At 45.5% G+C, this 23486-nt stretch overlaps 1 protein-coding gene across 1 annotated transcript in view; it reads right to left on the reverse strand.

The window, feature by feature from the left end:
* Nucleotides 1-8406: 8406 nt before the first annotated feature.
* The window catches only part of LOC149436679 (uncharacterized), a 59565-nt gene continuing 44485 nt past the window's right edge, over nt 8407-23486 (reverse strand). Inside the window, exon 5 of the mRNA XM_089661581.1 lies at nt 8407-8768. Within this exon, the coding sequence (XP_089517707.1) occupies nt 8644-8768 (125 nt within the window). The 3' untranslated portion in view covers nt 8407-8643. The remainder of the gene's footprint in view (nt 8769-23486) is intronic.

Genomic DNA, 23486 nt, shown 5'->3' on the forward strand with positions numbered 1-23486 from the left:
TTTCATGTAGGGGGGGCACTCTGTTGGGAACAATTTATATAAGGGGCCACTCTGATGGGATACCTGATGTAAGGGGGCACTCTGATGTGGATGATTTTATGTAGGGGGGGGGGACTCTGTTGGGAACAATTTATATAAGGGGCCACTCTGATGGGATACCTGATGTAAGGGGGCACTCTGATGTGGATGATTTTATGTAGGGGGGCACTCTGTTGGGGACACCTGATGTAAGGGTGCATTCTGTTGGGGACAATTGATGCAAGGGGGATGTCAGGGCTCCGGGTATGACCAGAGGTATGTGAACTGACGCAGGGAAACGCAGGCTTCAGATATGTTATAAACAATATAATTTATTAATACTAACAATACAAAACGCAGTGCAATACTAAAACATAACACAGTGCAAACGAACCAAACCAAACCACCCACAGATAACAATACATACAATGCAAGCGTAGTCAGGCAGGCCGGGTCAATAACAATCGGGCAGGTAGGAACAGGAGGAGCAGGCAGAGAGTAGTCAGGTCACGAGCCGGGTACAGCAACTAACGGGCAGGTAGGTACAGGGGGTCAGGTAGAGAATGGTCGGGGTCACAAGCCAGGGATCAAACAGGAGAAGACAGCAGAGGTCAGGATCAGGCAGGGTAGGCAACGAGTAAGTCAGGCAGGAACAGGAATGCAGGTAACAAGGTACAGGGGCCCATGGAAAAACACACACCAAGGCACAGACTGCAGGTCTGGCCATCCCTTAAATACACCTCCGTAATCAGCTTCAGGTGTTTGGCTGACTGCAGGGTTGAGTCTCTGATTGCTGAAAGCTCCCGCTGGCCAGCCCTGGTACTGCAGCCCACAAGGCAGGTGAGTCCCACCATTACTGGCAGGTCCATTCCTGACAGGGGAACTCTGATGGAGGCACACTGATGGGGACACATGATGTAAGGGGGAAAGCTGATGTAAATGGGACTCTGAAGAGGACTCTTGATTTAAAGGGGGACTCTGATAGGGACATCTGATATAGGGAGGACAGGTTCTGTATCATCCTAATACTTACTAGTGTTTCCCAGGTTATCACACTGTCTGACAGACTCTCAGTGACTCACACACAGTGTTGGCATTATGCCCCTTGCCTTTTTTGTACTGCACCCCCATTCCAGATGGGCTAGTTCCGGCCTTGGCCAGACGGGATATGGTTCAGGTTTGCTGCTACCATGACTTCAGTGCAAATCCTGCATATTCACGATTCCCAGTCTCAGTGAATTATTAACCATAATAAATTGCCTAGCCTTTCAGCTAAAGTCAGCTGGCTTAGAAGGTCCATAAGGGGATTTTGGATAAGCCAGCCCCCTCACTATAAAAGGGTGGGATCCCAGGATCCATATTCATAATGTGTTCTAGCTGTGATAGGGTGCACATAGGGAGTGCTGTTTACAAGGTGCATAGGAAAAGACTACACAGATAAAATATAAAAATGTCCTCCTGCGCTTTTATGGTAGATACTAAACTCAACTAAAAAGCAGCCAGCATCTAACCTATACCAAAATAGGAATGATTGTACAAATAAATACAGAAGTGATGCAGCGCTATACCTAATAATAAACACTCAAGAGGTATTGGAAATAATTTACATAAAGTAACCAACAGGGCAACAGATGACCCAAATCCACATGGGGATATATAAGAAATAGTGACCCCTAGTACCCAAAGGGTACCCAGTGAAGACCAAGTGAGTATCTACAGGAGAAGCCAAGCAAATAGCAAATGCTTTGTGCAAAATAAAGTGTCCACAGTTCATAAAAATGCTGTAATTTCCAAGACGTGCAGGTGAGTAACAGCACCCTTCAAACGTGATCCCAAGCAGTATGGCTGCAATGGCCTCTCACCTCCACTTCACGACCCCACAGGGCCACAAAGCAAATGTAGATCACCTCTGGATCCCTCAAACCAGTGGCTCCTCAGGTAGGATGGTGCAGGCAGTCATCAAATAGGCAATACTCAACCGGACCAATTGGCAGGTGAAGATGGATGGGTGTTTGCAGCCTGAGATGGAAACTCGCTCCTCTGCGTCCTGTGCAGGGGCGGACTGACCATTTGGAAACTCGGGCGCTGCCCGAGGGCCCGGAGTCAGTAGGGGGCCCCATAAGATGCCCCTGGTACCTTTTTCATAGGCTTTTTTGAGTTTGGGCGAGGACACAGGGGCCCCATGATCCCCTATTGCCCGGGGGCCCCATGAGTTGTCAGTCCGCCCCTGGTCCTGTGGGATACTGCAGCTAACTTCCAGGGTGGGCTCTGTAAATTAATTAGCTTTTCACCCAGCACTAGGCTCCCACAGCTGCTGGTGGAAAAGAAAGAGAGAGCCTTGAGCTTCAGTCAGCCTAGGCTTGTGCCCATACTACAGCTACAATACTTTGCTTTATGGGTGCTGCAAAAATGAAATAACATATTGCATTCAGCAGGCTCTACTGCCTCCAAACATGACCTATTCATGTGAATGCACTAAAACAGCCCTGCAACCATATGCAATACATGCAGTTGTGGCATAGTGAAGAAGTATTTGGAGGGCTACAGCAGGTTGTCAAGAGTTGACATATCATTTGCTCACTGCATGTCAAATGCTCTCAAAATGTGATTCACCAAGAATTGCTTTTCAGAGGGGTGGCAGTATAGGGCATATATGACTAAGCCCTAAGAGTGGCAACTTCTAATGCTTGGCTGGAAATACGAAGACCATGCTTGATGCGAGCAAGAACCAGTATGAGGCTTCCACTTACTGCAGAAGATAGTCTTTAGTAATCAGTAAGTCATTTGTCATTTATTTGTAAGTTCTTTTTTTAAATTATGCTTTATAGCATGCTTCCATTGACTTGAATTGAGGCATTTGGCAATCTTTGAAAGTTGCCAATAACTGCCAAACTCAAAATCAACGTAAAGCAACTGCAAATGATGCAAAGAGGTGCAAATTTTCAGCAAATTTTAAATATGTACTACACGGTTTGCTCCCGGTGTGAAGTAGAAGCATTGACTTTGAAAAGCATTCGGAGAACTTCAGCAATGCGACACAAGTGCCCGTGTTCCATGTTCTTTACACCCATGATATAACAAGGCCTAATGGTTTATAGTTAGCAGAATAATAAATAACAGGATAAAGTTTGGAGTTTAGCAATACCCTTTATTGGCTGACTTAACTTTTTGAAGGTGAAAGCTTTCAAAATGCATTAACCACTTTATCATATCAGGCATTCCTTATATATTTCAGGTATTTATATAGTGCCATCAATTTATGCAGCACTTTACATATATATAAAAAACTGTATATTCACCCAGCAAATGTGATGTGAATATATATAAAACTTAACACCTGAGAAAGTGCACAATAAATCAATCACCTAAATAAATAAATGAGTACATAAAATGTGTAAGCATGCAGCTGCCCTAATAGTGAATAATCCAATAATCACCTCATGAAACTGACAAATAAAAGCAGCTCAAAAAAATAAATAAAACACAATAGCAAGTGAAAATATAACACAAAATATAACACTTCAATAAATATACACAAATATTTAAATCATTTGACATAAGTCCACCAACTGAAAAATGAAAATTGTGATGCAGTACAAAGTCCTTATTGATCCACCAAGATCACCACATGAACAATATAACGATGATTGATTGAATAGAATGCACTCAAATATCACCACGTGCTCCAGAGGAAAACCTCCCCCAATCAGTGGCACTCACCAGATACCGTGGCCCATCCAAACCTGATAGGTAATAGCACTTGTGGCGAGTGTCAGTGTAGTACAGATCATCAATCAACAAGCCCTTCATCAATTACAGACTGATATGATGGCGGGACATCCTCCAAACTATTACACTCCGTAATCCGGGAAAGATGTGAAAGGAAACTCATAGCGTGAATCCACTAAAAACCATTTATTGGATAGAAAGTATTGCACTCACATAAAATAAATGAAAGCATGCCAAAATATCCACAATGGGTACCTGTATATCATATGGAGCACGTGTCTCACCCGATCCTCCTCACGAGGGATACGTCACTTCCGGTGGGGGATGGAAGGTGGATTATATGTTGTATGGCTTGACCCTGACACGTGTTTTGTCACCTGACTTTATCATTTTGCTATTATTATTATACAGGATTTATATAGCGCCGACAGTTTGCGCAGAGCTTTACAAAATGAAGGCAGACATTACAGTTACAATACAATTTGGTACAGGAGGAAACAGAGGGCCCGGCTTGTTAGAGCTTACAATCTTGTTTGTACTTCTTTTATTTGTCATTGCTTTACATATATATTGCACATTCACATCAGTCCCTAACCCTCAAGGGGTGTACAATCTATGATCCCTAACTCACATTCATACACATACTGGGGACAATTTAGACAGAAGCCAATTCACCTACCAGCATGTCTTTGGAGTGTGGGAGGAAACCGGAGTACCCATAGGAAACTCACACAGGCACAGGGAGAACATGCAAGCTCCAGGCAGGTGGTGCTGTGGTTGGGATTCGAAACACTGACCCTAGTACTGCCAGGCAGAAGCGCTAACTATTTAGCCACTGTGCTGCCCATGATCATGTATCAGCACCAAGCATTTTTAAAAACCTAATGTTTATATCTATGCAAAACTTTATTTCTAGTTTTGGGTAGAGTTGTGGAGGGTTAGACGCTCTAGTTCACTCAGGTTTTCCAATTTGAGAGATTCACCCTTCGATTTGTACTGAAACAAAATGAGGGGAAATTCCAAATTTTAGAGTTGTCTCCAGAACAAGAGGTGAGGGGAAATCTTCCGATGGGAACATTTGATCTGGAGATTTCCTCAACAGTGCAAAGAGAACAAAAAATAACCTGGTGGGGGTTTTAACCTCTCCATACTACAGTATATCCAAACCTAGAAAAAAATGTCAGGACATAAAAGTTTTACTCTGATTGATGGCAGACAAGGTGAAAACACCAATATTGTGGGGAGTAAAAAGATACAGGTGGAAAACCCAAGGAAGGCTCCATGATGTAATGGCTGATAAGAAAGGTTGGCATTTAAAATAAACAAAAAACATATGTTTCTTTTTACTTTGTCTGCTGATGGCAGGATACTCAATTATCATGAAGTTGTTCATGTACTTTTTCTGGGGAACTGGCTAGTCAAGTGTAGCGCTACCTTCTTTGGGGCCGCTGTGTTTCTGAGGTCTCTTAAGCTCCGCACAGCCAGGCAACACACATTTTCCACACTTGCATCCACAGTCAGTGAACAGTCCATGAGCTCGGTTTTTGTTATTTTATTATGGGACATAACTTGGATAAGGTAATAGGGATTACAGGACGCCCAACTTGACTGAATCAATGCACGGGGACAACTTCCTTCCTATTTACAGAAACAAATCCTGGACTGTTTCATCTTGAATGCGGTCAGTCATTACAGATCTGTAGCAACTGCCCCTTACGGGATAGGGCAGCGCTGCTGTTAGAAACCACGGGGGGCCCAATACAGTCAACCTGACAGGGCCCCCTCCCCCCCCCAAAAAAAAACAGTTTACTATGCTTCAGTTATGAATTAACATAGTGAGCAATGGGTATCGATCACTCATTGTGTTCATTCAGGAAAGGAAGGGGCTGGTAAATGTGACATATGTACTGGACCCTTCCTTCATTCTCCATCCTGAAGGATCCTGTTGCAGCTTGAAGTGTATTGCAGTGCTGGTGGGAAGGAGTGGATGGAAGCCAGCAGCACTGCAAGGGTGAGGGGCCTAGGCAGCTGGGGGAATGTATTGTGCACAGAGAGGATGATGGGTGTGGCGGAGGGGGGGCAACTAATGGAACTGATCCCCTGTATAGCTCTCTCTACTGCAGCTGAAAGCCAGTGGAAGAGAAGAAGAAGCCGGCTATCAGCTGGTTGTAATTGCCCCCTGCTGTGCCGATCACCCTCCCTGCCCTAATCCTATTCACCCAGCTGCCTGGGCCCCCTGCTGGCCTGGGCCCCATACAGGAGGACTGGTGGTATCCCCTTATCCACGGCCCTGGGATAGGGACTCACAGCCTCTGTGAAAATTAACTTAGATTGTTGCAGCTACATGTAGAGATGATGCTCCCAGCTCCACAGCCTGCAGACACTACCAGCCCTCCTGGCTGCTCTCAAGATCAAGGACAAAGATAAAGGTTTAAGCACAGTGCTGTCCTTTGAAAGCTTGCTACATGTGATTCCCTAGGTGTGCTGATGTACTCGCTCTGTCCTCCTTGCTCCCAGGCATTGATCTTGTTCATACCGTGATGCTGAAATGACCCTCTTGAACTAGCCTGAACCCAGCCTGGAGCCCAGCCCCCCTAGACCTAGGGAACCCCTCCCAGGCCACCTACAGCCTCCACCTGAGTCCCCTGCCAGCATGGCTCTCTCATATTTATGGGCTAGCCTTACCACACTACTAGGGCCTCTAAACCTGGGATTGGTCAAGTTTTTTTTGTTTGCAATCAGATTTTATTAAGAATACAAAGAACAGAGTTTGTAATACAAATGATAAAATAAAGAAAGACAGCTACAACACAAAATGATGGGAACGCAGGTACACAAGGAATTCAAGGATCCCCTGTAAGTGTACAACCCACCCAGAGTGTAATGGAACCGACCCAGACTGCACTTGGGTACTTCCGTTAGAATACCGCTTCCCTGTCTGAACAACGACAACAGACACCACAGCAGACCATACAAGACTAGACAACACCAATCTGTCTGAACATAGAATTCTTTATTTGAAATTCGAACTGGCATTTTATACACTCAGGGGACAATCCTCCCTCCATGCATAATGACACAGGGAGGGGCACTACACTTAGCAACAAGAGACACACAGGTATTCAAACTTCACATCAGCAAACAATCCCATCAGGAGGGAAGGCTGCTGGAGACACCCCCCACTAAGCTAATACACATAAACACATACATCCCATAATAGTTTGCTTCCAAGCAAGACACACAATAGAACAATGGGATGCAACCACATGGCATTAAACAATCAACAAACCCCCCACCCAATATTAGGACAGATCACCCTGTACCCCTAACAGGCACAGGGTGATTTACACATAAGAGGGATATGGGGAGCTGAGACAGGGGTCTCCCCATCTCTCCAAAGTGAGCTGGGTTCCATGGGCCCCCCACCCAAAGTGACTCCCGTCACACAGGGTACTATCATGAGAGACACCACCTGCCTAGATACCCACAATTGGGGAAAAAGGCCTATGTTGCTGGGGAGTGGAACCTGTTTAGCAAAGTGGCCCGAATCCAGTCCAACAGCGCCTGGAAGGGCATATGGCTGTTGATTTATTAGAACTGGAGAGTACAAAATCTGGTGCAGCTCTGCAAAGAAACCAATCAGCTTCCAGGTACTTTTTGTCAAAACTTAATTGAACAAGCTGAAGTTAGAAGCTGATTGGCTACTATGCACGTCTGCACCAGTTTTCGCACTGCCCAGTTTTAATAAATCTACTCCAAAGGGTCTACTTTTCTCACTGCAAAGGTGACCTATGATAAAAGAAAAGAGACTAAAAGTGCAGGGAGAAAGGTAAGAAAGAACCACACGTCAAGGTAAATAAGGAAACAAGGGGGATAGGTGTAAAGGAAAAGGAAGGCAAGGAGAGGCAGAGGAAGGGGGACTGCCCCATGTATAGCTCCACATTCTGTTATTAGCCATATATGTTGCAAGAAAAATCAAAGGTAAACCTAGACATTAGTAAAGTCACACCAGAGTTCAAAAGTAATCAGTACCTATGAGGACGATCCAAGAAGTCTTTTTTGAAAGTATTTGTAGGTATTATGCTAGCATGCTATCAGTTCCTCCACCCTCATCATTCAGCAAACCCCTCAGGAATAGTCAGATAGTGTGCCAGTGTTAAGGATAAAGGCTATTTTTCTTTATTTTAAACTAGTTTTTCTGCCAATAGGGATGAGGTACAGGTTGCCTATGGCAATTAACAGTTGCATCATTAGGGGTCACCATGGGGAGCTGCTCTGCCTTGGAAGGTGTATGGATGTACGGACAATGGGGGCCACAGTGGTCATCATTGTCCGCATAACAGTGCATGGATAGGGGTGATAGTTTCTGCCCACTCCTCCACCATAGCTCGGAATCTTTATGTTTGCTCCCTGCCCATCAATGCCCTCTTGCACACTGTATTGATGTGATAATGGTGGGATTAAGGCTGTAGGATGGGACTAGAGCTGGGTGACAGGCTTCTCCTGGAGGTACTTCCTATGGAGTGGAACCGACCTGTTTTTTAAATACACGAGTTTCACAGTTAACGAAGTATACATAAAAAGCTAAAATACACAGCACTGTTTCTACGATACATATTTTCTCATAAAAAAAGATATATTTAGTTTTGTTGGGTTCCAGACACATAAAAAAAAATGATTGCAAAAAGCCCTGTGATTCGATAAAATCACATCAATATAACCAATAAAAGTATTTTTTGCCAGAATCTACTATTTTTTCTTATATTTCTAAAAGAAAATTATTTACTGAAAGTATGTTATCAATCTAAAGCACTATATGTTCCCATTAAACAATATCAAGGTTGACAAAAAAGAGAAGCAATTGTTATATCAATTTGATTTTCCTCATCAGGTGGATCACTTGTTGGCTCTTCCATATACACAGCCCAGGGTCAGTAGAATGACAGCGAAGAAGAATTTTACAGCCACATATGCTGCTAGTATTAAAGTTTCTTGACCATTACTGGACATCAAAGGTGGTTCTGTAAAATATTGAGTAAAACAATGAGGATGCATGAATATATAGTTGATCCACATACAATATAGTCAGGTCATATTCAAGCTCAATTTTCACAAAAATATTAATGTAACACATAGAATATAGAAAAGTGATGGCAGAAAAAGACAAAGTGGTCCATCGAGTCTGCCCTTTTTTTTTGAGTGTGTTTTTTTTATTTTTTTTGGGAGGGAGGGTTTTGGGTTTTTTCTTTTTGTTAACATTTTTGTCTGAGTATAGATCTATGCTTGTCCCAAGCATGTTTGAAGCTATTTACTGTTGACTGGCTCACTACCTCTTCTGGAAGTCTATTCCAAGCATCAACTACTCTTTCAGTAACATAATACTTTCTGAGATTAGTTTTGAACTTTCCTCCAGTTAGTGTAAGGTCATGTCTCCGTGTTCTTGATTTTGGTTTTGTGTTGGAAATCCTGCTCTCCTGAACCTTATTACCCCCTTGATGTATTTAAGGGTTTCAGCCATGTCTCCCCTTTCCCTTCTTTCCCCAGACTGGACATGTTAAGTTCCTGAAGTCACTCTTGATATGTTTTATCCCCCAGACCTTTCACCATTTTAGTTACCCGTCTCTGGACTTGTTCTATCTTATCAATATCTTTTTGTAAGTGAGGTCTCCAGAACTGGACACAGTATTCTAAATGAGGTCTAACTAAAGATCTATATAGGGGAATCAGGACCTCCTTCCTCCCGCTGGTGACCCCTCTAGTGATAACTAAAGATCTATATAGAGGAATCGGGACCTCCTCCCTCCTGCTGGTGATCCCTCTAGTGATATAAAGATCTATATAGAGGAATCAGGACCTCCTTCCTCCTGCTGGTGACCCCTCTAGTGATAACTAAAGATCTATATAGAGGAATCAGGACCTCCTTCCTCCTGCTGGTGACCCCTCTAGTGATAACTAAAGATCTATATAGAGGAATCAGGACCTCCTTCCTCCTGCTGGTGACCCCTCTGGTGACATAAAGATCTATATAGAGGAATCAGGACCTCCTCCCTCCTGCTGGTGACCCCTCTGGTGATATAAAGATCTATATAGAGGAATCAGGACCTCCTTCCTCCTGCTGGTGACCCCTCTAGTGACATAAAGATCTATATAGAGGAATCAGGACCTCCTCCCTCCTGCTGGTGACCCCTCTGGTGATATAAAGATCTATATAGAGGAATCAGGACCTCCTTCCTCCTGCTGGTGACCCCTCTAGTGACATAAAGATCTATATAGAGGAATCAGGACCTCCTTCCTTCTGCTGGTGATCCCTCCAGTGATATAAAGATCTATATAGAGGAATCAGAACCTTCTCCCTCCTGCTGGTGACCCCTCTGGTGATATAAAGATCTATATAGAGGAATCAGGACCTCCTTCCTCCTGCTGGTGACCCCTCTAGTGACATAAAGATCTATATAGAGGAATCAGGACCTCCTTCCTCCTGCTGGTGACCCCTCTAGTGATGCATTCTAGAATTCTATTCACTTTCCTCACTGCCTGGCCACACTGTTTGCTCATTTTGCAATCATCTGAAATGAGTACCCCCAAATCCTTTTCCTCTGTAGTGCTTGCCAACACTGTACCCCCAATGTTGTACTCTCTCAGGGGATTCTTTTTCCCTAGGTGCATTATTTTACATTTAGAAACATTGAACTGCAATTTCCACTTTTTTGACCAATCTTCCAGCAATGCCAAATCATGTTCCATGTTACAGACACCTTCAGGGATATCAACCCTATTGCACACCTTTGTGTCACCAGAAAAAAAACATCCCTTACCCAACAAACCTCTAGTTGTATCCCTTAGATATAGATTAAATAATATTTAATTCCTTTTGAGATAAAAGGTTTTAGATGAATAAATAAAAACTGATCATTGTAAACACCCCTGTCAGTGTTATATGGTTTTTCTCATCCCTATAACAGCCCTCTACAGGAAAGCTGGATGGAGAGTGTTGCTCAACTTGGCTCTTCAGAATTCCCCATAGGTGTTTGATTGGGTTCAGATCAGGAGACATATTTGGCCACTGAATCACTTTCACCCTGTTCTTCTTCAGACATAAACAGTGGCCTTAGATGTGTGTTTTGGATCATTGTCATGTTGGAAAAATGCACGACGACCAAGGGCACGGAGTGATGGGAGCATCTTCTCTTTCAATATAGAGCAGTACATCGGTGAATTCATGACACCATCAATGAACTGCAGCTCCCCAACACCAGCAGCACTCATGCAGCCCCACAGGAGGACATTGACACCACCATGTTTCACTGTATGCACCATGGATTTTTCTTTGTACTCCTCACCTTTGCAAAGCCATACAGTTTTGAAGCCATCAGTTCCAGAGTACAGAGTCGCAGTAGTCTTCTTGTTTTTCAGCATGGACCCTGGCAAATTCTAGGCGGCTTTTTTGTGCATGGGCTTTAGGAGAGGCTTTCTTCGCAGACGACACCCATGCATGTCATTCCTTTGCAGTGTACGCTGTATTGTGTCACGGGAAACAATCGCCCCAGTTTGGCTTTCTACTTCTTTAGCTAACTGCAGTGAACTTGCATTGAGATTTTCTTCAACTCTTCTTATAAGAAAACACTCTTGTTGGAGTGTTAACTTCCATGGAAAGCCTGGACGTCTCTGTGAGATGGTTGCAGTTCCATCCTTGTTAAATGTTTGTATCATTTTTGCTCCAGTATCCTGACTAGTAAGTAAAGCTTTGCTGATCTTCTTGTAGCCTTCACCTTTCTTGTGTAAAGAAATTATTTTCTTTCTTAGGCCTTGTGACATTTCTCTTCCATGTGGTGTTATTGCTGACTTTATTAAAGGGGTTTTCTCTGTTAAGTAACACCATTTTATAATCATCTGTCTGCTGGACACCTGTTTAATAAATAATTAGACTCACCTGGAGTTATTATTATTATTAATATACAGTATTTATATAGCGCCAACAGTTTGCTCAGCGCTGTACATTATAATGGGAGACTGTACAAGAGACAGCACAGTAACAATACAATACACGAGGGGTTCGAGGGCCCTGCTCCTTGGAGCTTACAATCTAGGAAGGAAGGGAGAGTGGTACAGGAGGAAATAGCTGTGGGGGATGGAGTGGTGGGAAGAGCGGAGGAGATGGGCAATTAGGTGAGGCTTCTCTGAAGAGATGGGTTTTCAGGGTGCGCCTAAAGGTGAGGAGGGTAGGTGACAGTCTGATGGATTGGGGTAGTGAGTTCCAGAGGATGGGGGAAGCCCTGGAGAAGTCCTGGAGATGGGCATGGGAGGAGGAGACCAGGGAACTAGAGAGTAGGAGGTCTTGCGTGGAGCGGAGAGTGCGTTTTGGGTAGTAGATGGATATCAGGTTGGTGATGTCGTTTGGGGCAGTGTTATGAACAGCTTTGTACGTCAATGTTAATAATTTGAATTTTATGCGTTGGGCAATCAGAAGCCAGTGGAGGGATTGGCAGAGGGGGGTGGCGGATACGGAGCGGTTAGTAAGGTGGATGAGTCTGGCCGCAGAATTCAGGATAGACTGAAGCGGGGATAGCCTGTGTTGAGGTAGGCCGGTGAGAAGGGAGTTACAGTAGTCAAGTCGTGATATAATGAGGGAGTGAATGAGTTGCTTTGTAGTTTCTGGAGTTAGGAACGTGCGTATTTTGGAGATGTTGCGGAGGTGGAGTCTGCATGAATTTGTCAGCGATTGGACCTGGGGCTGGAAAGACAGATTAGAGTCTAGAATGACACCTAGTACTCTGGCTTGTGGGGTGGGGCTGATGGTGGCGTTGTTAGTCGTAATGGAGAGGTAAGCGGGGGGGGAGGGGGAGGGCGCGGGCTGGGGGGAAAACTATGAGCTCGGTTTTGGCAAGGTTTAATTTGAGGAAGTGGAGTGACATCCAGTCTGATATGTCGTTCAGTAGGTGTGTGATTCGGGTGGAGACTGAAGGGGTGAGGCGGGGGGTAGAGAGATAGATTTGAGTGTCATCGGCATAGAGATGGTAGTTGAAGCCGTGGGAGTGTATCAGTTGACCAAGGGAGGAGGTGTAGATGGAGAAGAGAAGGGGCCCGCTGACAGAACCTTGGGGGACCCCAACAGAGAGGGGGAGTGAGGGGGAGGTGGCAGCGTTATGTCATGGAAATTTTGTATTGTTGGTCGAACTTTAAATGTGTCATATATTCGTGTTATTCATATGTCTCTCGTGTGGCTTAATTAAAGCTCTGAAGGCTGCAATTGGGCCATGCGCATGTACAATGTATGTATTACAGTACTCAGCTTGGTAATGGATGAGATGGCAGATCTGCGCTTATAGACCGGCGTGTATACCACCACGGCATTCCATGCGAATGCTGCTGTCAGTAGACCGTGGGCCTGTATCCACATATCAGCAGCATGGTACCACGTGGGCTTCATAACGCAATGCGCAAGCGGTGTGAACTCCACGTGTAGGCTTGTGCATATCTTACAACCCATTACTAATCTGAACTGTATCTGGGATGGATGTGTTTTAATAAAGATCGTATCGGGCCCATCCAGGTACAGACTGATATTTTTAGGGAGTGCTTGTGCAGAGAATTTTGCATACCAATAGAAGCTAGTAGGACAGGAAATATGACCTCAGATGGCTCATAGGGGGGAAGGGGAGGAAGTCTGCTGACCTCAGAAGACTCATGGGGGAGGACCAGTGATAGATAATAGCAAAGGCTATGCTCCAATTGGAATGTACATCCTCTGTATAGGCAATCCCCATTGTATTGTTCGGTGGGAGGGATTGACTTTATTCATGTGGGGGGCATGTGTGTATTCTTAATAAAACAGAGAGCTGAGCCTAAAGCCGGCCCTTATGTGGATTGCAACCAGCCTTAGAGTGTCGTGTGATCATTCTAGGGTAACGGAGCTCCAATCACCCACAAATTCAACAGAACCAAAGTATTTGGATGGGCAGGAATCGTGTAGTTTGGCTGCAGTCGTGGTAAGCGAGATTCGCACAGCTTTATGGGGGATTTCTGCGCATCCAACTGCGAGTACTCACGGTAAGGAGAAATTCGTTAAAGCGAATTTCCAAGACAGTTTGGCGAGCCTGGTGGATACTAACGCGTATTATTGCGTAGCTAACAAAGAACGGGGGGGAAATGAACTATCATGAACTAGCAAAAAGTATGCCGGCACATTTCAGGTCTCTCTGCCATTAAGAGGATCGCTTTTTGCGTGTTCGTGTGGCTGATTTCGCTCTCTGTTAGCTAACAAGAAATACCGCTTAACAAGGACCTCGTTTTTTGTCCTAAACTCTTGATTTGTGGGTGAAAGACAAGGGTTTGTCTCTGCGGAGAGCAGCAGAGGGGTGGGTTTTGGTTGGCTGGATTTGGTCAAGTTTAAAAATCTTCCAACCAAAAATTAAACGGGTATATGTTTTAGTGGGTAAAAGTTGTTGCATAGTGTTAGGTAAGTATTTGTGGGCTGTAGGTACTGTGGTGATTGCTTTACCCCCCTCCACGTGAGGTAATTATTACAGTGCTGAAAGGCTTAGGTTAATTGTTAACTGTTGTAAGATCTGTGTTATGTGGTCTGTACAATGTTTTGTGGTACTACTGCTCCCAGCAAGCATGCAGCAGGGGGTCCTTTCTGTTACATGTGCATGTTAGTGTGATATGTTGGTGTTTTATGTCCGTTCTGTGATTGTGCCCAAATTGTGTTGTATGTGTACTTCATATTGTTGTGTAATTGTCCAGTGTATGTTCTGTCTAAAAGTCTGTTTTATGTAAGAGGCAATTTTGAGGCTAGAGTCTGCCGTGTGTTTCCCTGTGGGGGGTCATTCTAGTGTTACCATGTGCTTCACTGTGGGGGGTCATTTTCTTGACTAAACCACATGGACTCCTTTTGTTTGGTGGCCATTTTGTTGGCTACCAAATGTGCAGTAATCTCTATGCAATGTGCATGAAGTTTCCTATATGCATTTGACCCATATTGTGTTTTTAATCCAAATTTTTTACAGTTTCATTTGTTTGCTTTTAGCTTTAAATTTGCGTATTGCCAGCCAATTTAAAGTGTATTAAGCGAGTTTTCCCTTCACGTGTTCCACATTTAATGAGCGCGGTGTAGTCTGGGTTTTTGCACATAGATTTCTTGTATAGTGATTATGTTTTTCTTGTGTTTTTCCTGTTAAAAGTAGTTCCTTATTGTAAAGCGGGTTTGTTTTAAGCTGCTGTGTCGCGTGTTCCGCGTCCAGCAGACTTTTTGTGTAAACGGTTCTAGGTGGTTGCAGTAAAGATTGCGTGTATAACGTGGATCGTTTAGCGGTGCTGATAGGAGTGATTTTTGCGTCAGCAACAAGGTTACTTTTGGCGCAGTTTTTCGGTTTACCTCGGTGTAATTGTTTTACTGTGAAACGTCCCGTGTTTTTCATAAGGATCCACTTTGTCCTTTTTAACAGTTTTTCAGGTTGAAAAGAGTTTTTTTTCTGTGTGTATTAGGAAAGTTTTTTTCTTTACACAAATTTCCTAAAGGTCAGTTAGCAGGTTTCTGCCCAACCAGTGACCCCTAAGTAACATCCAAGAACCCCTCTTTTTGTTTTGACTTGTGTTAGCTACTGTGTGCAGGGAGAGAAAAGCCACTTTCATCATTGTGCGGTGTGGCCTGCCAAACACAGTGGGTGATGAGAGCCACATAAATTACGCTGTGTGAGTGGGCGGTCCAGGGAAGTCCTGGTTACCACAAACACTTCGGGTGGTCAGGATCACACAAATTGCGCTGTGGGAGTGGGAGGTGTGCTCTCAGTCTGACCGCCACTTGATGCGCTTCGGGTGATCGATAAGTATCACATAAATTACGCTGTGCTGGGAAAGTGGTGGAATCAGGCCTCTCGGTAGGATCCCACCGAGTGCTCCAGGGGGTAAACAGGTACCCGGACGCGGGATATATACCAGTGACTAGTCACGATGGGCAGTAGTCAGTCCATGAAGAGAGAGGGGGAACCAGCCCTCTTCAGGGTAAGGACAGCTGCACAACTGATGAAGGTGAGTTTGGGGGGGAAGTCTACAGAACCCCTCAAAAGGTGGAATAAATGGTCGAAGGGTACCAGATGGGAAATTCCCCGGGAAGGTACATTTGACGCATGGAGGTGGGAAAAATTCATCTCTGAATTTGGACCACGGATGCAGGCGTCAGAACTAGAGATCGCACAGCTATGGCTTCACAGGTCAATCCGATTAGGGAAGCAGGGCATACATAAACTGGTGTCTGTCCGGAAGAACCAGGTGATGTATACCTGGCCTCCAGAGGGAATAAAACAGGAGGATCCAGTGTCAGAGGTGGAAGAAGCTCTTTCAGGGCTGACTCTACTAAGGCAGGCAGGATCAGGGTCTGCTGGGGTTCCCCAACAACCAACAGTGGCTGAGATAAGTATAACTGCACCTGTCTCTTCTGTTAGTGACGTCACTCTTGACATACCTTCTGTGTCTTCTGTATCTATGCCTCAGCCTCTGCCTCTACCTCTCCCTTCTCCCTGCTTCACCCCAGCTCCTTCTGTTTCCAACTATGAAGCCTACTCAACAACCGATTTGCAGACTATCTGTGAATCAAGGGGAATAGATACCCGGTTAAAAAACAGGGCGGATTGCATCAAAGCGCTACGAACCACTGATCAGACCCCTGCCCCCCAGCTATACCCTGATCTGAGGGACCTCAAACCTGAAGGTGCAGTAAGCGAGGTGGTTAATCTAAGCCCACCGATGATGCTGGGCCAGCCCTTGCACTCTTCCCGGACCGAGGCCTATCCAGTCAGGGTGCAGCAATTTGAAGGTCCTCCCAATGCACAGGGGGAACGGACTTTAGGGGAACGGGTAGTTTGGCATGTCCCCTTCACCCCGGCAGGGATCCGCACTATTCTGGCTGAGCTCCCGGACTATCGAGTCAATCCGAGAGGATTTGCTCGAATGTTTGGACAAAACCAGTTCAGCTATGGTATGAGCGGGTCAGATTGTGCACAGATCCTACGGGCAAAGGTGGGCATGGAAGTGGCCAGTACAGTGATTGCAGGGTGCTCTATAACCACGCATGAGGAGATGACTTCAGGGGGCAAAGAGTTCTGTACACAGCTAAAGGCAAAGCTTCCAGAAATGTATGGTGCTACCTCTACTACGGACATGATGAAGCTCACCCAGGGTCCTAATGAGGAAAGCGCCTGCTTCTGGCGCCGTCTCAAGCAGACGGCACTGGATGCGGATCTGGAAGTTGGACCTGATGCTCCAACTGAAGGGGTAAAGGTGACCGCGACGCACATTCTGTTGCGGGCCAAATTTTTGGAAGGCATCGATACTAAAATTCGGGAAAGGCTGGTTCTGGCCCGACCCGAATATAATGAGATGTCTATCCCTGCTATCCTTTCCACTCTTGCGGCAATAGAGAGGGAAATGGATAGAAGAAAACAAGACAAGGCCAAAGTTCTTATGTCCCAGACCCCACACGAAAAACCAAGGGATCTGGGTCACAGGAAGGATAGGCCCCCACCCAGGTGCTTCCAGTGCCACCAAACGGGGCACATGAGGAGGAGCTGTCCCCAATTACCTAAAGGTCGGTGGCAGTTCATTCCTGATGAGTCCTCCGCCCCTATGACCACCATGGTAAGTAACTCCTATGAATTCTCATAGGAAGTTGACAAATCGGTGTCGGCCCAGATCCATCTTTTTCTAGAGGAATTAAAATATCCCCTCCCTTGCCTCACTGACACCGGTGCAGCAAGAACGGTCCTGCGAAAACAGGACATCCAAGGCAAGGTACCCCTCTCAGGGGAAAGCCCTCCTAACCCCTACTAACCTCACTATCAAACGATGCACTATTCTTAACCCAGCTTCTCTTCTTCCTGTGTCGGAAGATGAGAAGGGGGGGGAGGACAGCAATGACAGTGCTGAATTTTGCAACACGACTAACAATACTAACACCTCTTCTGCTAACATGTCTTCTTTGTCCACTACTAATCTCTCTTCCAAAGGACACGACTGCATTTCTTTGGTGGAACTGGAGTCAGCGGCGACACACCCCATATCACCCCGAGAGTAGCGGTAAGGTTGAACGTCTTCCGATACCCAAAAACCTTGGCCTGAGTGTCTCCCCATTGCCCCCTATTCCATCCAGAATGCCCCTCGGCAACCACATGGGCTGTCACCCTACGAGGTGTTGTTTGGGGGACCTCCCAAAACAGGGTTGTACTTTCCTCAACAGTTGTCGTCTTTGCATTCACAGCTTACAGGTTATGTGCAATCTCTGCAACGGGAGCTGCAGAAGATACACCATCGGGTTCGCGAATCGCTCCCCGATCCAAATACAATAACAGGTGTTCTTTCTATTGAGCCAGGTGATTGGGTCGTCCTAAAGAAACATCAAAGAACCGGACTCGAGCCACGGTTCACCGGACCATACCAAGTCCAGCTGACGACACCTACCTCACTCAAGCTCGAGGGACGAGACAACTGGGTGCACGCAAGCCACTACAAGAAGCTTTTCAGCTACACCAGAGAATGAGGGGTGTCATTTTCCTTTTTCTTTTTGTTTGTATGTCATACATGTGTGTGAACGGAGGAAAAGACGGCAGATACCCCAACCTTTTATTTAAAATGCACCTGCGTTTAGCCAGAACCGCCAACAAAACCAACTGTTGGGTATGCTCTAAGCCCCCACCCAGTCATCACATGTCCGCAATGGCCGCTGTTCATGCCCTATATGACATCCGCGTCGGCATGAAAAAGCAAGGGACCCCTGGTCAGCCCCCACGTAGACATTTGTCGGTAGAACTTAATGACACATTTTTAGCAGGTAACATCAGTTTCAGCACCAATATTAGCTCTAGCTCCTGTAGGGCCCTCACCAGTCCATTATGGGTAACTGGGCAGCTAGGCAGCCCTCAGGTGTGCTTTAACATCAGCTTTGGCACAGGTAACAAGTTTGTTGGGACTACCACCTGTGAGGGAGGTATAACTGTCAATCTGACTAACCAGACTTCCCTTCTGAGTAACCACACTGACCGACCAGACCACGTGTGTTGGAAGGACGGATGTGATGTGCAGACTGAGGGAGCAATCCCCCAGTCTGTGCAACTGTTGCTCAGTGCCAGAGGCCGAACGAGGAACTCTTCCTGCTCTGCTCTGACAGGTCCATACTATTTTCTGTGTGGTTCGGCAGCCTATAGAACATTTCCCCAGAACGCGAAAGGTTCGTGTGCCCTCATAAAGCTAGTCCCCGCATCCTATGTAGTGATGGACCATGAAGAGTTGATGGTCCACAAGAAGGTAAGGATGGCAGTGAGAGTTCGCAGGGAACTGTTCTCTGAGGGCGACCAGGCATGGGCTTGGTTCCCCTCATGGACAGGATGGGGAATAGAACTTATGAAGCGCCTGAACAATTTTTCTGTCATCGTGGATAGTATGTTTAACGAGACCGTAGAGGCTGTCAGAGAAATTGCCCAAGAACAACGGCAGATGGGAATTTTAGTGCTTCAGGAGAAGATGGCCCTTGATTATCTTTTAGCCGCCAAAGGGGGGTTCTGTGAGTTCATCGGAGAGGATTGTTGTACTTGGATAGAAGACACCGATGACAAGGTCCAGGCCCATATGGACAAAGTTAGTGAACTACAGGGAAAAGCTAGAGCTATAGCTAGTGAGGGTTGGAATCCGTTCAAGGGTTTGGGAGGATTGGGAGATTTCCTGTTCTCCATCGGATCTTGGTTGAAGGAAGTGGGAGTGTATATCCTGATGCTTCTCTTTTTCATCTGCCTTTTATATGCCGCGGTGAGATGTTCCTGTTGCCTCATCGACCGTGTAAGCCAAGCTCGGGCAGACGACCACATCTCCATGCCCGCTCCGGGGATCCCACTCCAACCACTGATCGGGGGAAGACCTCACCAACCAACCACCTTCTCTACAGATTACGTCCTGGCTTCCCTCTAATTTATCTCTCTGAAGACCACATTCTCCAAGACCTTCAAGCAAGCTTCAAGCCTCATCATTGTTTGTGTCTGCGATTTGGAAAACTGTCTGGGTCGAGACCAGCCTTGTGTGGCCCCGTCTGCAGGGGCAATTTGAGAATCTATTGCTGGATCTCCCCAGACCACCGTGGGATCACAAGCTTTATTCATACCACAAGTCTGTTTGTGGTTTTTGCAAGAGCCTTCCTGTAGTGAAGGTTCCAACGCTCTTGAGGATCATCGCTTCAATCAAGCCTGTTTGCGTCGAGTCTGCGTCGGGTCTTGTTGTTTCAGGTACCCCGTGGAGCTTTATTCTCAGGGACAACTACAGGAACTCTTTGAAGTTTGAGACTACACCCATCAAGCTGAAGAAGATCAAGAAGGGACACGAGGAGAATATGATAAAACAGGAGGGAATGTCATGGAAATTTTGTATTGTTGGTCGAACTTTAAATGTGTCATATATTCGTGTTATTCATATGTCTCTCGTGTGGCTTAATTAAAGCTCTGAAGGCTGCAATTGGGCCATGCGCATGTACAATGTATGTATTACAGTACTCAGCTTGGTAATGGATGAGATGGCAGATCTGCGCTTATAGACCGGCGTGTATACCACCACGGCATTCCATGCGAATGCTGCTGTCAGTAGACCGTGGGCCTGTATCCACATATCAGCAGCATGGTACCACGTGGGCTTCATAACGCAATGCGCAAGCGGTGTGAACTCCACGTGTAGGCTTGTGCATATCTTACAACCCATTACTAATCTGAACTGTATCTGGGATGGATGTGTTTTAATAAAGATCGTATCGGGCCCATCCAGGTACAGACTGATATTTTTAGGGAGTGCTTGTGCAGAGAATTTTGCATACCAATAGAAGCTAGTAGGACAGGAAATATGACCTCAGATGGCTCATAGGGGGGAAGGGGAGGAAGTCTGCTGACCTCAGAAGACTCATGGGGGAGGACCAGTGATAGATAATAGCAAAGGCTATGCTCCAATTGGAATGTACATCCTCTGTATAGGCAATCCCCATTGTATTGTTCGGTGGGAGGGATTGACTTTATTCATGTGGGGGGCATGTGTGTATTCTTAATAAAACAGAGAGCTGAGCCTAAAGCCGGCCCTTATGTGGATTGCAACCAGCCTTAGAGTGTCGTGTGATCATTCTAGGGTAACGGAGCTCCAATCACCCACAAATTCAACAGAACCAAAGTATTTGGATGGGCAGGAATCGTGTAGTTTGGCTGCAGTCGTGGTAAGCGAGATTCGCACAGCTTTATGGGGGATTTCTGCGCATCCAACTGCGAGTACTCACGGTAAGGAGAAATTCGTTAAAGCGAATTTCCAAGACAGTTATAGGTAACACTGAAGGAGCATTGTGATAGATAGGAAGAGAGCCAGGAGAGAGCGGAGTCTCTGAGGCCAAAAGATTATAGTTTTTTGAGGAGGAGGGGGTGGTGTCGAAAGTCGCAGAGAGGTCGAGGAGTAGTAGCACTGAGTAGTGGCCATTGGCTTTAGCGGTTAACAGGTCGTTGGTGAGTTCGAGTAGGGCTGTTTCGGTGGAGTGTAGGGGACGGAAGCCAGATTGTAGGGGATCAAGGAGGTTGTTGTCAGTGAGGTGGGAGCTTAGGCGATTATAGGCTAAGCACTCAAGGAGTTTGGATGTAAATGGCAGCAGGGAGATGGGTCTAAGGTTGTTTAGGTCAGTGGGATCCAGGGAGGGTTTTTTAAGTATGGGAGTAATGTGCGCGTGCTTCAGAGGGGAGGGGAATGCGCCAGTAGAGAGGGAGAGATTAAAGATGTAGGTGAGGGAGAGTAGGATGGAGGAGGAGGGTGATCGTAGGAGTTGTGTGGAGACAGGGTCAAGGGGGCAGGTGGTAAGGCGAGCTTCAGAGAAGACCTTAGTGACCTCTTCAGTGGCAGCAGAGTCGAAGGAGTGGAGTGTTGAGGGGGTTTTCGTGTGAGGGATGCTAGGTGAGGCGGAAGTCTGAGCAGTGGTGCTCATTGCGTCGATCTTGCTTTGGAAGTGGTTAGCAATCTCGTGGGCAGTTAGTGGGTGGAGGTGGGGGCAGAGAGAGCAGGGAGTTGAAAACAGAGAAGAGCCAGCAAGAACTGGAGGAGAGGGTATTGATGAGGGTTACAAAGTAGGCTTGTTTGGCAGCATGGAGGGAGGAAGTGTAGGTGAAGAAGACGGATTTATATCGGGTGAACGCTTGTTGGGATCTGGTTTTGCGCCTGAGTCGCTCTAGCGCACGACTACGTCGCTTGAGATTTTTGGTGTGGTCGTTCTTCCAGGGTTGAAGCGGTCGGGGTCTAATGTTTCGTGTGGTTAGGGGTGCTAAGAAGTCAAGAGCGGCTGACAGCAAGTTGTTATAAACAGTAGTGGCCAGGTCAGGGCAGGACAGGGGAAGGATACTGTCGTAAAGTTGGTCAGCTGCAGAGTGGAAGGGGGCAGGGTTGCGGAGGTTTCGGCTGCTGTTGGTTTGACGTTTGGAGGGGTAGGTGTAAAAGGATGAGGAGACGGAGAAGGTGATGAGGTTGTGGTCAGAGAGGGGAAAAGGAGTGTTTGTGAGGTTGTGGGGGGTGCAGAGATGAGAGAAAACAAGGTCCAGGGTGTTCCCGTCGGAGTGGGTGGTGGACTGTATGCACTGTGCGAGTGCAAAAGAAGAGGTTAGGTGGAGGAGTTGGGATGTGGCCGGGTTATTGATGTTGATAGGGATGTTGAAGTCTCCAAGGATGATGGTGGGCAGCTCGGAGGAGAGAAAGAAGTAATATTCTTGTTGAATTCTTGTTAATTAGGATTTTGTTGTCTAACATTTAGATTTGCTCCTAAGACTTTCATTGGGGTGTATTCATTTTTGCAACATGGTCTTGAATTAATTTGTTAGAAAAAATACTTTTTTTTGTGTCTGCAAATGGACAAATTTTGTTTTCAATCAATGACCAGCATTTGTGGGAGGATTTTGTAGTATAGTGTTCCAAAAAAAATGTTGATTCTGAAAGGAAGCAAAGGTGTTCTGACGAATCTGTTGGGGTGTACTCATTTATGCTGAGCACTCTGTATGTATGTACTGTATATATATATATATATATATATATATATATATATATATATATATATATATATATAAATATATAAATGAGATATCCTCTTGCTACAAAAAATCTTTACTTCAGAAATTCGAGTACATACAAAAAGCAAGCAACTGTACAGGTTCAAGTAATGCCATGCTCTATCTCAAGCTGTGTGCCATTATTTAGAGCTTTTCTAGTAGATATAAGAGAAGCTGCTTCACATGTGTATCCCATATAACTAATTATACAAACCCAACATCATTCATTGTAAACAAATCAACTAAAGCTGGCCATACATGGGTCGAATTTCAAACAAATTTTCTTTTGAAAATCATAACTATAATTTTTTGTTTGAATTTTGCACCATTAGTGGGCTGCAGCAACGGTCGATTTTTGTGCATCCATCGAGTGATCGGTTATGTTGGAAATTTTTTTGAAAAACACACAAATTTCTAATCAATGATGGGAGAATTGTGCAATAAATATAATCAAAAAATAAACAAGCATGAACTGTGACCTGGAATGAAAAGTAGATTCCCAGCCACGAAATGCCTTTTCTGTAGCAACATGAGGTGAAATTAAACACTTGGTTGGTCGAATTTTGAAATCAATGTTGGCAACATTCCTCCATTCCAACATTCCTCCATTCCAACATTCCTCCATTCCAACATTCCTCCATTCCAACATTCCTC

The sequence above is a fragment of the Staurois parvus genome, unplaced genomic scaffold (assembly GCF_062004578.1).
Source record: "Staurois parvus isolate SC_StPar_1 unplaced genomic scaffold, SC_StPar_1.0 ptg001352l, whole genome shotgun sequence".
Classification (NCBI taxonomy): domain Eukaryota; kingdom Metazoa; phylum Chordata; class Amphibia; order Anura; family Ranidae; genus Staurois; species Staurois parvus.